At 38.5% G+C, this 14,957-nt stretch overlaps 3 protein-coding genes across 3 annotated transcripts in view; 2 read left to right on the forward strand and 1 right to left on the reverse strand.

The window, feature by feature from the left end:
• LOC104792018 (protein FATTY ACID EXPORT 1, chloroplastic-like) lies at positions 584–2,608 on the forward strand. Its single transcript, XM_010518039.2, has 6 exons — positions 584–851; positions 1,232–1,460; positions 1,617–1,784; positions 2,054–2,100; positions 2,182–2,222; positions 2,310–2,608. Exons 1-6 carry the CDS (start codon positions 768–770, stop codon positions 2,401–2,403), a joined length of 663 nt encoding a protein of 220 aa, XP_010516341.1. The 5' UTR covers positions 584–767; the 3' UTR covers positions 2,404–2,608.
• On the reverse strand, positions 2,825–5,457 carry LOC104792019 (eukaryotic translation initiation factor 3 subunit E). Its single transcript, XM_010518040.2, has 8 exons — positions 5,131–5,457; positions 4,882–5,036; positions 4,543–4,770; positions 4,335–4,456; positions 3,794–4,013; positions 3,571–3,713; positions 3,220–3,357; positions 2,825–3,117 (listed from the first exon to the last, which is right to left on the reverse strand). The coding sequence occupies exons 1-8, from the start codon at positions 5,348–5,350 to the stop codon at positions 3,018–3,020; spliced, it is 1,326 nt and encodes a 441-aa protein (XP_010516342.1). The 5' UTR covers positions 5,351–5,457; the 3' UTR covers positions 2,825–3,017.
• Positions 5,682–14,957, forward strand: part of LOC104792020 (DNA helicase INO80) — a 9,751-nt gene continuing 475 nt past the window's right edge. The window contains exons 1-22 of the mRNA XM_010518041.2: positions 5,682–5,956; positions 6,167–6,254; positions 6,384–6,759; positions 6,852–7,284; positions 7,402–7,602; positions 7,739–7,849; positions 8,118–8,545; positions 8,628–8,736; positions 8,860–8,940; positions 9,014–9,189; positions 9,547–9,669; positions 9,851–10,012; positions 10,108–10,165; positions 10,612–10,842; positions 11,021–11,167; positions 11,261–11,821; positions 11,916–12,176; positions 12,263–12,370; positions 12,486–12,580; positions 12,664–12,820; positions 13,575–13,784; positions 13,864–14,019. Of these exons, the coding sequence (XP_010516343.1) occupies positions 5,897–5,956; positions 6,167–6,254; positions 6,384–6,759; positions 6,852–7,284; positions 7,402–7,602; positions 7,739–7,849; positions 8,118–8,545; positions 8,628–8,736; positions 8,860–8,940; positions 9,014–9,189; positions 9,547–9,669; positions 9,851–10,012; positions 10,108–10,165; positions 10,612–10,842; positions 11,021–11,167; positions 11,261–11,821; positions 11,916–12,176; positions 12,263–12,370; positions 12,486–12,580; positions 12,664–12,820; positions 13,575–13,784; positions 13,864–14,019 (4,332 nt within the window). The 5' untranslated portion in view covers positions 5,682–5,896. The remainder of the gene's footprint in view (positions 5,957–6,166; positions 6,255–6,383; positions 6,760–6,851; positions 7,285–7,401; positions 7,603–7,738; positions 7,850–8,117; positions 8,546–8,627; positions 8,737–8,859; positions 8,941–9,013; positions 9,190–9,546; positions 9,670–9,850; positions 10,013–10,107; positions 10,166–10,611; positions 10,843–11,020; positions 11,168–11,260; positions 11,822–11,915; positions 12,177–12,262; positions 12,371–12,485; positions 12,581–12,663; positions 12,821–13,574; positions 13,785–13,863; positions 14,020–14,957) is intronic.

The following is a 14,957-nucleotide window of genomic DNA, read 5'->3' on the forward strand; positions in this document are numbered from 1 at the left end:
TTTTATAACTCAGGAGTGATCTTAAAAGTTTTCTAGATCCAAAAACCAATCTCCTGGAGCCAGGGAAAACCATGTTAAATTTCAAACCTTATAGCCAATGCTACTCGAACCCAGGTGGCGGAACTTTTCTCCCTTTAATTAAGCTTTGTTGTATATTGTGGTTATGATGTATGTACCGGAAAAGAAGACTTTCATTGTCTACCACTCTTGAGTCGTCGCACCGTACGATTTGTTGCATGTGCGCTGCGGACAAGTCTTTTCCTTTTTTTTCTCTCCGATATATACGCGACGTCTATTACAAGTTTACAACTAATAATAATGGGCCTAAAACGAAATTGAGCCCAGCAAAGAACCTGAGACAAATCTGAGCCCACGTAAAATAAATCGAAGCTTAAACCAACTAAAACCGGAAAGTTAAAATGGATTCGGTTCTTCATCTCCCAAAAGTCAACTTAACCTTAATGCGAAAACACCAAAAGTCAAAGCTTAAACCAACTGAACCGGAATTATCATATGCGCGTAAGTCTTGCCAACATTTTGACTCAACAACTTCAAAATCCAACGAACGGACGGTCAAGATTGTCCGATCAGCATCGTCTTCTTCTTCTCAGGAAGAGAGTGAGTCCTTAGCGCCGGCTGGATCATAAAGAAAAATCAAACCACTCCATCTCTCTTGTGCTTACCACGCTCCATTCCTTCAAATTCGAGTCTCTATTTCTTATCTCTTTGACTTTTCACTTCAATTTGATCAGTCTCAGATCTCGACGATGGCTACACGAATCTCCCAGCTCGCTTGTTTCTCATCCACCAATCGCCAATTTCATTTCCAGAGCCGATCGTTTCGTCCCCAGGTAAACTTTTCAGATATCGCGAAAAAGACTTATCTGTTTTTCATCTCGATTTGGTTACGTTAATGCCCAATACTCTCTATTTGTTTTACTTTCCTGATTACTGTAATAAGAATATGAGCTTTGATTTGATTTTGGCTGTACTGAACATTAGTCTTTTGCTCTTCTTTGGACTTGAATTGAAACCCGCTTCTTTGGCTTAGATTGGTAGGGAATGTTATATGATTTTTTGTTTGTGTAATCAAATTATTTTTCATTTTCTGATTTGAGTATAGGGAATAGCTTGAAACAATCATATCCAGTTTTTTTTTTGTTCGTCTCTATGTGCTATCTGGGACTGATGATGTCACCACTAGTGGCTAATTCGCTTTAGAATGGTGCAGTCTTTTGTAGTTAGAAGCGTTGATGGGAATAGCTCAGAAACACCAGCGTCCCTTAGCTATGCAGCTGAGGTTTCAAAGCCTATTGCTGAGAAAACGTCGACACCTTTTTCCACTGTGGATGAGTCTGCTACCAGTAAAGATATTATCACAGAGCCAGTAGAGGAACATGTTTCTGCACAACCAATTCGAGCAGCAAAGATCCACGACTTCTGTTTTGGCATTCCTTATGGTACTCCCTTGTGCCTCACAAACTTAGTTTCAAATCTTAGCATTTTTTAAGTTTTGTTTCTTAACATTTCAAGTCTATCATTTCCCATATGAGAGTATGTATTTTCAGGGTAACTCAGTTTGTGTTAATTCCGCTTCATTAATGGTAATTGATTAGGTGGTCTCGTTATAAGTGGAGGGATTCTTGGGTTTGCGTTTTCACGAAATCTTACTAGTTTAACTACTGGTGTCCTCTATGGTGGTGGCCTTCTAGCCCTTAGTACATTGAGCTTAAAGATTTGGCGACAGGGAAAATCTTGTTTTCCTTATATACTAGGACAAGCAGGTAAGAATCTTCATTTACTGTCTACACTCTACAGAAATATTTAACTGGTGATTTGTAATCACTACATTCTATCTGTAATTCCATTTCATCAAGTCATCACTGATAACTTACAATTGATAAGTGGATATATGAAAATCCATGTAATTATAATGTGTAATCCTAGAAGTGGTCATCTGTGAATCAAGAGCTCATGAATGTCTATCAAAATGTTTCTGTTTATCCATAAAAGCTTTTGTGCTTACTCATTCTTCCAAACCCTTATATTGCAGTGCTGTCAGCTGTCGTCTTCTGGAAGAACTTCACAGCTTATTCTATGGTATTTTATCATCTTTGTGATCTTGCTGATTGTTTATTTTTGCTTGCTTGAATTCACCTGTTCAATGTTGTACTTTTGCAGACTAAGAAGCTGGTTCCAGCCGGGCTTTTTGCTGTCGTCAGGTAAAAAATACTTTTTGTGATCTACATCAGACTGATGATCTTTAGTGGGATTCATGTAACCGCGTGTTCATGTCTTTTTCACTGCAGTGCTTGCATGTTGTGTTTCTATTCATATGTGGTGCTCTCTGGAGGAAACCCACCTCCAAAGAAATTGAAACCATCTGCGAGTCCTTCATATTGAAAGGACTTCTCATAGGTTAGATTATAAAAATGGAGTTCTTCTCTCTTTTTATGGCTCTGGTGTGTTGGATTCCGGGTGTAATTTTATACTTTACGAGTTGATATACTTGTTTGTGACATGTTCTTCTTACCAGTGTCATAATCTAAAGTTTTGATTTTCTTACTTGTGGTGACATATGCTATGAATGAGCCTATGGTTTGCGACATTTGTCTATACTCTTAAGCGAATTGACATAATCTGAAGTTTTGTTTTTTTCTTATTTTTGACGTATATTATTATCCTTGCTCTTTAAGCGAAACAGATATTCTCAATGTAAGGTAGAGACTTGTGTTATCACGAGACAAAAACTTTTAAAAGCTTTGATAAACTTATATTGGATTCATCACGAGACAAAAACTTTTAAAAGCTTTGATTGGAATCATTCTTCAGAAGGTTAGAGAAAGGGCTCATTTGGTTGGCAAATTTTCCAACGTGTGGATCCAACATTTCAAATAGAAACAACTCCATAAACTTTTTCAAAGTAAAAGGTGAATTCAGAGCAATAAAAAGGAAAATGATTCCAGTTAAGCAAAGCTAGGTTGTATCAAGGAAAGGTTTCCACAGCCAAATTTTGATTAGCGAGTAGCTTGCGCCTGTGTGTGTTCCAAGAGCTGATTCACTAACTTGTAAGTCCGTCCTGATAAGCCTTTGGTGTGGTTTATCAACTGCTCATGCCTGCATAAAGTGGAAACGAGATAAGATTGTAGAAATTTCAGACTCGCAGGATTAGGATAAGAATGATGTAATAGATTTAAGTATAAATCTGTATCTTCTTACACGTTGGGCTGAGTAGGCTCCATGATTACAGTTCCTGACTCAGAATCAATCTTGGCATCAAGCTTTGAGGTGCGGATTAGGTTCACAATCCATCTCTCGGCCTCCTCATAGTTCAGATTCAACTTTTCAGCAAGCACCCTGACAAAGACATAACAGATTCGATATGAATACAAATTTAAAACCACAGGACCGTAATAGTTCCTCTTAACTTAAATAGCTGGATATGGCATAAAATTTTGATGCATGAAGAAAGATAAGGAAGGAATTGGGAAAATGTTTCAAAATATGAGTAATCCTGAGAGCAGAGAGTTATGTGGAAACATAAACAAGTAACCGAATGTGAGAACTTACCCCATGTCAATCCTTTGATGAATTTTGCAATAGGTTTCAAAGATAAATAAACGAGCATTTTCAAGAAACTCATCTCTTAGTGGCACTGTTGAAAAGTTCCCATCCTCAACTCGCTTGCCAAGGAATGGATCATTCACAATGACCTACATCATATTAAAATGTTAGGAGTGTTGATTGTACAGTTCCGCACCAACAAAAATAAATATAATGTGAGATTAGTTACCTCTTCACACTCTTTCATCTTCTTTTGAGCCCTATCAAAGTCATAATTGACAAACACACAGGCCAGGAACTCGATAATAGGATCTTTGTAGGAGTAGTGCTCTTGCTGAATGACCTTAATGAACTCTTTTAATTGAGGTCTTCTCCTTTTGTTGACAATGAAAGCAGTTGCCAAGTAACGCAGCAAGTGTGGAGCACTAGTTTGTATGGCATTCAGGTACCTGAAAAACAAATCAAATTAGTATAGAGCTCTGCAGCATGGAAAAAAAGTGATTTTATACTCAGCAAATGCCCATACACAAAGCACAATCCTAAGAGGTCTCGATAAAAAAGAAAGCGAAGACTCTCCAACTAGTGACTACTAATCACTTGTTAGCGCATTAGGATTGAATTTAATCCTAAACATTGTTTCACACATAAATACCGCCCATGCATAATTCATCACATCTGGATCAAGCTTATCTTAAAAGGTATGGAAATAGAGGGGGATGCAAGGTATATAAATATGACTTGCAGAAGATAACATAGAGGTTTAAACTTACTTGTCTTGGTTAAAAAGATCAATGATCTGTGTCCTTCCATTATCATGGTTAAAAAAGATGTAGAGACCCCAATGCATCAACCAAATCCTGTTCTGCACTTGGTTTAATGGTGATGCAAAACTCTGAAAACAAAATGCTAGTGAGCATATATACTCACGTCTATAGTGATTTCAAAGGTCACAAGCTGGAAGAAGTTTAAAACACAAACCTTTGAGTCAATAATCTCTTTGAGACGGTTAAGCTCTTCAAGAGCAATATCCCAGTTTTGCATCAATATTTCAGATGCGAGCTTTCCCCACAAGGCACTCAAACTTCTCTCAAGGTTAGAGCACAGGGTTCTGTACTGGTAAAGATAATCAGCAGCACCAGAATAGTTCCCACATTCAAACTGAAACTTGGCGTATTGATACAAAGCCTCAATCTGGTCTGGACCAATCTGATAAAAGACAACATGCCATATAAGATTAGAGTTCCTCACTACCAAACAAATGCAAATCTGGATAACATTTTACAAAATTAGACAACTTTATCATCCAAATCACACAACCTGGTAGCGTTCCTTGAGCATCTGGAGATTGTACTGCTTGTCAGCTCTTAGCTCCTGCACAGCACTAGGGTTCAAAAGAAAAGACACAAGAGGTGCAGCTGCCTCCTCCAAAGATTTAAGCCTGGCCACGACCTCTGCTCTTCTCTCCACCATATCTACCACCAAAAAATTCCCACATTCATCATCAATCAAACGAAACTTATAAAAAAAAAAAAACGCAAATTCACAGATATTTGCAGAGAGGAATACCTTGAGGAGCGTCTTCACTATGGTAGAGACTCTTGTGAATATCCATAGCGTAATCAACCATGTTCGTCTTGCTCAAAAGCTCGATCTTAAACTTGAGGATCTGCTCCTCAGGGTAAAGCTGATGCTCTTGAAGGAACTCGAGTATAGGAAACACCAAGTGTCTGTCGAGGTTAGGCGCTACTAGCGGTGTCAGGTCATAGTTCTTTTTGCTTTCTTCCATCGTCGCAAAATCTCTCAATCTCTCCGCCGCTTCTCTCACTGAAATTATCTTCTTAAGACGGCAGAGATGGAGTTCCCAGAGACGATGAGGCAAATCTAAAATTAGGGTTTTCTCGAATAAGAACTTTCATTATTTCTAAATTCGCCCCTTTAACTTCATATATTTTCTCTTTTCCCCCACAAGTTATTTGTTTCTCCAAAACGATACTTAGCCGTCGTTATCGGATCGGCCGGTACCGGAGGGGTTAAGAAAAAAATAATTAAAAAATGATTTTTGTGGAGGGGCGCACGGTAAGAAGCTTTTATTTGTATGGCGTATTTTAGTAGTCTGGACTTCTTCCCGTACCGCCTGTGTCCACTAACTTGCGCATGTTCTTCTTTAACCTTTCTCCGTCTTCCTCTATCAAACTGGGATTAGGGTTCTTCTTCGAGACCCAACTCTTTTTTTTTTTTTTCTTCTCGTGACGAATAGTTGCGTACTACTCAGCAGCTTTTAAGGGTTAAAAATCTCCAAATTTTAACGCCGTGTCATTCTCTTCTGTCTCTCATGGATCCTTCAAGACGACCACCGAAGGACTCGCCTTACGCGAATCTCTTCGATCTCGAGGTCTGTTGGGTCTCTATTTTTTTTTTATTTTTCTTGAAATTTTTAGGCTGTGTTGTCCTCTTCATGGGTTTTACTTGTTGGATGATGATCATGTGAGTGTGATGAATAATGTAGTTTTGGTGATTGGGTATCTTGCAATTGTATAGCTTCTCCTTGTTTCTTTCTACAGTGGGCTTTTTGTTTAACTATGGGATTTTTTGGTTCTTGCAGCCGTTGAGGAAGTTCAGAATTCGGAAACCTGAAGATGAAGTTGATTATTATGGGAGTAGTAGCCAGGACGAAAGTAGAAGCACTCAAGGTACAATTTTTTTTTTTTTTTTTTAATTTGTTTTATGGAATTAACTTTTGCCACCAACTGTTGATTGTTTGAATGACGTTTATCTTGTGTGTGTGTGTGATCTGTCTATATGGTTGTTAATGGTCAAAGGTGGGCTAGTGGCAAACTACAGTAATGGGTCTAAATCGGGAATGAATGTGAGCTCCAAGAAGAGGAAGCGGTGGACAGAAGCTGATGATGCAGAGGATGATGACCTCTACAATCGACATGTTACTGAGGAGCACTACCGATCAATGCTTGGGGAGCATGTTCAAAAATTCAAAAGTAGGGTCAAGGAGTCTCAAGGGACTCCCACGCATCTGATGGGTGTTCCGGTGCTAAAAAGCAATGGAGGCAGTTACAGAGGTAGGAAACCAGGGAATGATCACTATGGGAGATTCTATGACATGGACACCTCTCCAAATTTTGCAGCTGACGTGATCCCACAAAGGCGAGGAAGCTACCAAGATTGTGATATTACCCCCAAGTATGTTGAAAGTAACTCTGTGTAACCCTGTGTAGTCTGTTTACTTAACTAATCGTGTTTGGTTTCCTATATTGACACGTTGAATTTTGCAGAATAGCATATGAACCTTCGTATTTGGACATTGGTGATGGTGTCATCTACAAAATCCCCCCAAGTTATGACAAGCTGGTGGCGTCATTGAACTTACCAAGCTTTTCAGATATTCATGTGGAAGAATTTTACTTGAAAGGAACTCTGGATCTGAGATCATTAGCAGAACTGATGGCTAGTGATAAAAGGTCTGGAGTAAGAAGCCGTAATGGAATGGGTGAGCCTCGACCTCAATATGAATCTCTTCAAGCTAGAGTGAAGGCCCTATCATCTTCAAACTCCACCCCAAATTTTAGCCTCAAGGTGTCAGAAGCTGCAATGGATTCTGCCATTCCTGAAGGAGCTGCTGGAAGTACTGCACGGATAATTCTGTCAGAGGGTGGTGTTTTCCAGGTCCATTACGTGAAGGTTCTGGAGAAGGGGGATACATACGAGGTTTGGAACATGTGACAGTATTTTTTATGAAAATATTCATTATTTTGTATCCTTCACGGCTCTGGCAACATTATTTATTTATTTGTTCCTACATCGTTTAATGTATTCTTTCTTCAGATTGTTAAACGAAGTCTACCTAAGAAGCTGAAGGCGAAGAATGATCCTGCAGTCATTGAGAAGGCAGAAAGGGACAAATTTAGAAAAGTCTGGATCAACATAGTCAGAAGAGATATACCAAAACACCATAGAATTTTCACTACTTCTCATCGAAAACAATCAATTGATGCTAAGAGGTTTGCAGATGGTTGCCAAAGAGAGGTATTGAAATCCGCGCTCATGTTATTGCTTTATCTGCTCATTTTTAGTTTTTTATTACATTTGCTTTTCTACATGGCTATTCTCTTGCATTTCATTTTAGAGTAGTCTCTCATTTGATGTTACTTTGAGTTCACAGGTGAGAATGAAGGTGGCTAGATCATACAAAATCCCAAGGACTGCACCGATACGCACCAGGAAGATATCGAGAGACATGCTGCTATTCTGGAAGCGATATGACAAGCAGATGGTACAGTTTCTATTCTCCTTTGACGTTATAGTACACTTTCAGGCTGCCAACTAGATCGGGTTGCAGATTCTGCTGCCAACTTTTTTGTAATCATACATGCTTTTGCACGGGTTTCTGTGCCCTCTCTCGTAAATAAGGACCTGAGAAAGTAAACTTGACTATGGAAATGGATGAAGTTATGTAGTAGATTTGGAATTTTTTTTAATGTCATTCTTTATCTGGAGCTTTTTTGAACGGTGCACTTGGAATAATTTGACGATGTTGACAGGCAGAAGAGAGGAAAAAGCAAGAAAAGGAAGCTCAAGAGGCTTTTAAACGTGAACAAGAGCTTCGAGAGGCAAAAAGGCAGCAACAAAGTCTCAATTTTCTTATTAAACAGACTGAGCTTTACAGTCACTTCATGCAAAACAAGACCGATTCAAATCCTTCTGAAGCCTTGCCAATAGGAGATGAAAATCTGATTGACGAAGAGCTCCCAGAAACTTCAACCTCAGGACCTTCTGAGGTGGAGGATCATGAAGAGGCTGAACTGAAGGAAAAGGTCCTGAGAGCTGCTCAAGATGCTGTGTCTAAGCAGAAGCAAATAACAAACGCATTTGACACAGAATATATGAAGCTACGGCAAACTTCTGAAATGGAAGGTCCTTCAAATGATATATCAGTTTGTGGCTCGAGCAATATAGATCTGCATAACCCGTGAGTTTGTGTTCTTGTTGTTTCCATACTTTTTCTTTGAGATTTTAGTGTATCAAGCCAATTAAATCTCCCTACTCTGCAGATCTACAATGCCTGTTACATCAACAGTTCAGACTCCAGAGTTATTTAAAGGAACCCTTAAAGAATACCAAATGAAAGGCCTTCAGTGGCTAGTCAATTGTTATGAGCAGGTTCTCTCAACCTCTACTTACATATATTATTTGTTGCATGGGATTTAGTGGAAGAAATTCTTTCCCTCAGGAATTCTCTTTCTGTATGGGTCTGCACTAAGATTATTGTTTGATATACTACAGGGTTTGAATGGCATACTTGCTGATGAAATGGGATTGGGTAAGACTATTCAAGCTATGGCGTTCTTGGCACATTTGGCTGAGGTAAATAGTGTTGTTGGTCTTTTATATTTGTAGTGATTTGGTCGTGTTAAAACTCATTAGTCTTCTCACACAGGAAAAGAACATTTGGGGTCCATTTCTGGTTGTTGCCCCCGCATCTGTTCTAAACAATTGGGCTGATGAAATCAGTCGTTTCTGTCCTGACTTGAAAACACTTCCATATTGGGGAGGATTACAGGAACGAACAATTTTAAGAAAGAAAATCAATCCCAAGCGTATGTATCGAAGGTAACGGCTGTGTGATATTTTTGAGGTGACAAAGTTTGTATCTTTTCCATGTAGACTATCTCAATCCTGTTTGCATATCGTGTAATTAGGTGTTATGTTTGTTTCCACTTGGATCACCTTTCTGTTCTAGGGCTTCTTGTCATATATGCATTTTCAGAAGAGCATGCAATGTTGTTGGGTTTCAGTCACTAAGTGATATGTACTGCTAGTATTGTACTATCCATGTCTAGTATTAGATATTATCGCTCGGAAGGAAACCATGTCTATTGTGAGAACTCACGTTATTTAGCTGATGGTTCTCTCAAAGGCTTCACAATCAATGAATCATCTTTACGCTTTTCTAAAGTTTCTCTGTTGACNTGCTGGCTTTCATATATTAATTACTAGCTACCAGCTATTAATCACTGATGAAAAGTATTTTCGCCGGGTGAAGTGGCAATATATGGTGCTAGATGAGGCCCAAGCAATCAAAAGTTCTACCAGGTTCGTACGTTTCCCTTGATTAAGTTAAATTAGGTTTGTGCTCTCAAGGTTTTCTTTTATCACTTTTAATTTTTTTTTGAATTGCCATGCATGGGAATGTTACAATTGTGAAATTCCTTGTACATCACTTGAGATGCTAAATTCTTATGCAAGTTCCATTTCCTTTTTCTTTTTTTGACAGTATAAGATGGAAAACCCTTCTTAGTTTCAACTGTCGGAACCGATTGCTTCTGACTGGTACTCCAATTCAGAATAACATGGCAGAGTTATGGGCCCTGCTGCATTTCATCATGCCAACGCTGTTTGACAGCCATGATCAATTTAATGAGTGGTTCTCAAAAGGGTTTGTACTATTAGTCTGCTTTATTGTCATACAAAAGTATGTTGTGAAATAATCTAGGAAATTGTTTCTGATACATGATCCAAATTAATTAACAGAATCGAGAATCATGCGGAACACGGAGGCACTTTAAATGAGCACCAGCTTAACAGACTGGTGAGTTTTCATTTTCTGATTGCACCATTATTGTGGGGACACGACAAGTTCTTTTAGTTTCTGTCTGCTTCTTATCTAGGCTCCATGAGTAGGGTTTTGCTTGACTTTTAATTTCCAGTGCATGATTCCGTCGTGAGACTTTTAAGAAAACACCATTCATTTTTATATAACGACATTCATGTATTTGCATCTGTCATGAACGAGAAGCTTCCTAGTTAACCAACAATGGTTACTCCTCGTCCTGGGGCTCTTGTTTTTTTTTTTTTCGGTTTCTAACAGCCAATCTTCTGCCTCTTCCTTTGCAGTTAGAAGGGTTTGTTAATTCCAAACTTCCAGTTATAACGATTCCTGGTTCTCCAGGAGTTCTTCAAATGTGTGCTGCATATGCATCTTTTTACCATTTAAAGTTGTTTAGTCACTCACAATATCTTTCTTTTTCCTAACAGCATGCGATATTGAAGCCGTTCATGCTTCGAAGGGTAAAAAAAGATGTAGTTTCTGAGCTAACTACAAAGACGGAAGTTACAGTTCACTGCAAGCTCAGTTCTCGTCAACAAGCTTTTTATCAGGCTATTAAGAACAAAATTTCTCTGGCTGAGTTGTTTGATAGCAACCGTGGACAATTTAATGAAAAGAAAGTATTGAATCTAATGAATATTGTCATTCAACTTAGGAAGGTAAGCTCTCTTGTCTAGCCGGATTTACTTCCCTGCTTTTGTCTTACGTCTTATCCTGCTTTCTCATACATTATACAATATGAAGGTGTATTTACCTTTTAAACAACGTACATGAGAAGACACATCCAGCGTTTCTGGTATGGCTTATGCTAGTTCATGTTTGTGTTTCTGATGTCAGGTTTGCAACCATCCTGAGTTGTTTGAGAGGAATGAAGGGACCTCGTATCTCTACTTTGGAGTGATTTCCAATTCTCTTTTACCTCATCCCTTCGGTGAGCTAGAGGATGTACATTATTCTGGTGGTCAAAATCCGATAATACACAAGGTGCAGTTCATTATATATATAAAATCAAGTCAAGAACATCCTCTAGTCTTTCACTGACCTGCCTTTGGGTTCAATATTTTCATTCTCTTTCAGATACCTAAACTACTACACCAAGAGGTGCTCCAAAATTCTGAAACATTTTGTTCTTCCGTCGGGCGTGGCATATCCAGAGAATCATTTCTGAAGCATTTTAATATATATTCACCTGAGTATATTTTTAGGTCAATATTCCCATCTGATAATGGGGCTGATATAGTGGTTAGTGGAAGTGGAGCATTTGGCTTTTCTCGCTTGATAGATCTATCACCATCAGAAGTTGGATATCTTGCTCTTTGTTCTGTTGCGGAAAGGCTATTATTTTCTATACTGAGATGGGAGCGGCAATTTTTGGATGAATTAGTGAACTCTCTTATAGAATCCAAGGATGATGATCTTAGTGACGATAACATCGAGAGATTCAAAACCAAAGCTGTCACAAGAATGTTGCTGATGCCATCAAAAGTGGAAACTAATTTTCAGAAAAGGAGACTAAGCACAGGGCCTACCCGTCCTTCATTTGAAGCGCTAGTGATCTCTCATCAGGATAGGCTTCTTTCAAATATCAAACTCCTACATTCTACATATACTTATATCCCAAAAGCCAGAGCTCCACCGGTATGATTTCTTTGAATTGTTAAGTTGCTGACATAACCTTGGTAGTTCCTTACCAAGTCTTCTCAACCATGCTATTTGAACTTGCTTGTGTCAGGTAAGCATTCATTGCTCGGACAGAAATTCTGCATACAGAGTTACAGAAGAATTACATCAACCATGGCTTAAGAGACTATTAATCGGTTTTGCACGAACGTCAGAAGCTAATGGACCCAGGAAGCCGAACAGCTTTCCACATCCTTTAATCCAAGAACTTGATTCAGAACTTCCAGTTGTGCAGCCTGCGCTTCAACTGACGCATAGAATATTTGGTTCTTGCCCTCCAATGCAAAGTTTTGACCCAGCAAAGTTGCTCACGGTAGTTTCTTTTTCTGTTGAAGCTTCCTTTTATATTTAGTGGCTTTAATATGAGCTCCCTTTTCTAATCACAAAATTGGATCGTAGGACTCTGGGAAGCTACAGACACTTGATATATTATTGAAGCGACTTCGAGCTGGAAATCACAGGGTGCTTCTGTTTGCACAAATGACAAAGATGCTGAACATTCTTGAGGTAATATCTAGAAGCAAGCCTATGACCTAACTGTACAAATGAATTTGTGTTTTATGTATCACAAGTATCGATATCTACACCTTTGCTTTACATTTTCGATCTAATGTTTATGCAGGATTACATGAACTATAGAAAGTACAAATACCTCAGGCTTGATGGATCGTCCACCATTATGGATCGCCGAGATATGGTTAGGGATTTTCAGCGTAGGTAGGATTTAACTTTCTCAAGCCTATCTTTTGATGTTCCCGTGAGGCTTTCTGTGCACAAGTGTAACCCATGCATGGTTGCAGGAGCGATATTTTTGTATTCTTGCTGAGCACCAGAGCTGGAGGACTTGGTATCAACTTGACGGCTGCAGACACTGTCATTTTCTATGAAAGTGATTGGAATCCCACCTTGGATTTACAAGCTATGGACAGAGCTCATCGTCTTGGTCAGACAAAAGATGTCAGTGATCATTCTCTGCTTTTTTTCTTCTAATCTCATAATGACCAAAACTTCAAGCACGTGAACAAGCATCTACCAATGGGATTATTTTCTGTGTCGCACCTGATCTCTTTTTCTTATTTAAATCCCTCTTACAGGTTACTGTATATCGGCTCATATGCAAGGAGACGGTGGANAGAAGCAAGCCTATGACCTAACTGTACAAATGAATTTGTGTTTTATGTATCACAAGTATCGATATCTACACCTTTGCTTTACATTTTCGATCTAATGTTTATGCAGGATTACATGAACTATAGAAAGTACAAATACCTCAGGCTTGATGGATCGTCCACCATTATGGATCGCCGAGATATGGTTAGGGATTTTCAGCGTAGGTAGGATTTAACTTTCTCAAGCCTATCTTTTGATGTTCCCGTGAGGCTTTCTGTGCACAAGTGTAACCCATGCATGGTTGCAGGAGCGATATTTTTGTATTCTTGCTGAGCACCAGAGCTGGAGGACTTGGTATCAACTTGACGGCTGCAGACACTGTCATTTTCTATGAAAGTGATTGGAATCCCACCTTGGATTTACAAGCTATGGACAGAGCTCATCGTCTTGGTCAGACAAAAGATGTCAGTGCTCATTCTCTGCTTTTTTTCTTCTAATCTCATAATGACCAAAACTTCAAGCACGTGAACAAGCATCTACCAATGGGATTATTTTCTGTGTCGCACCTGATCTCTTTTTCTTATTTAAATCCCTCTTACAGGTTACTGTATATCGGCTCATATGCAAGGAGACGGTGGAAGAGAAAATTCTGCACAGGGCAAGTCAGAAAAATACAGTTCAACAGCTTGTTATGACAGGAGGTCATGTTCAGGGTGATGATGTTTTTGACCCTGCGGATGTGGTATCGCTGCTAATGGATGATGCCGAGGCAGCAAAAATGGAGCAGAAATTGAGAAATCTACCATTAAAGGTGGGGCACAAAATTTTTATTACATCTAATATTTCAGGAATCTAAATTCTGTCACTCATAACTTTATTACGTCTTCCAGGTGAAGGACAGGCAGAAGAAAAAACAGTCAACTAAATGTATCAGAATAGATGCTGAAGGAGATGCAACTTTGGAAGAGTTAGAAGATGCTGAACGACAGGATAACAGACAGGAACCTTTGGAAGAGCGGGAAAAGACAAAATCCGGTAATAAAAAGGTATACATGTCACAAACTCACTCTTTCATTTGCCTTTCTCATTACATTTCGTTAGGTTCATGTTCTATGCACTATACAAGGCCTGGTTGCAAATTTAACATCAGTTGTTCTGCTAAGGGTCTTTGTCTTGGTGCTAACTTGATTAGTTTTGGCTTAAGTATATTTACTAAAAGCAAATGGTTATGTGCGGTGATTGGCAGAGGAAAGCTGCTTCAACTCCGAAATCTAGAGTTTCTCCGAAAGCAAAGGAAGAAGCAAATGGTGAAGATACACCTCAGAGGACACAAAGGGTAAAGAGACAAACAAAGAGCATAAACGAGAGTCTTGAACCTGTCTTCTCTGCCTCTGTAACAGAAACAAATAGAGGATTTGATCCAAGTAGCTCAGCTAACTAATCTGAAGATGATTGAAGCTTTGATAAATATGTTAAACTTCAGGCAGGTTTTTAGCAGATGGTTCCTAGTTTTTGAGCCAAGTGTACAGATTTGAAACATTCGGTTCAGTTTTTTTTTTTTTTTTTTTTAACGTACATCAGTCTTACTCTTAAGTAGAAGAACTAAATGGTACATATTTGTATAAATATTATTATTGGATTTATAATTTTTAACCATTGATTACCATCTTATTTAGTGGATTTTAAAATTTTAGTATGATATAAAGAAAGTTTAACAATTTATCTGAATTCCTAAGTCGTTTCTTTGTGATTTATCTTTATTGATTGATACAGATTATAAAACCGTCCAAAAACTTTTGGAAATCAACATTCTCACTAACTCCATTTACTAGCTCCGTCAATATAAAAATATACCAAGTCTGATATGAACTTAGCAACTGCCTTAAAACTTGGAACTTGGAAAGCTTCCGTGGCCCAAATATATATAAAAAAAAACATTATTGTGTTAGAAAAGGAAAGAAAAGAAAAAAAAAAAAAAAAAAAA

This window comes from Camelina sativa, chromosome 6, assembly GCF_000633955.1.
Source record: "Camelina sativa cultivar DH55 chromosome 6, Cs, whole genome shotgun sequence".
Classification (NCBI taxonomy): Eukaryota; Viridiplantae; Streptophyta; class Magnoliopsida; order Brassicales; family Brassicaceae; genus Camelina; species Camelina sativa.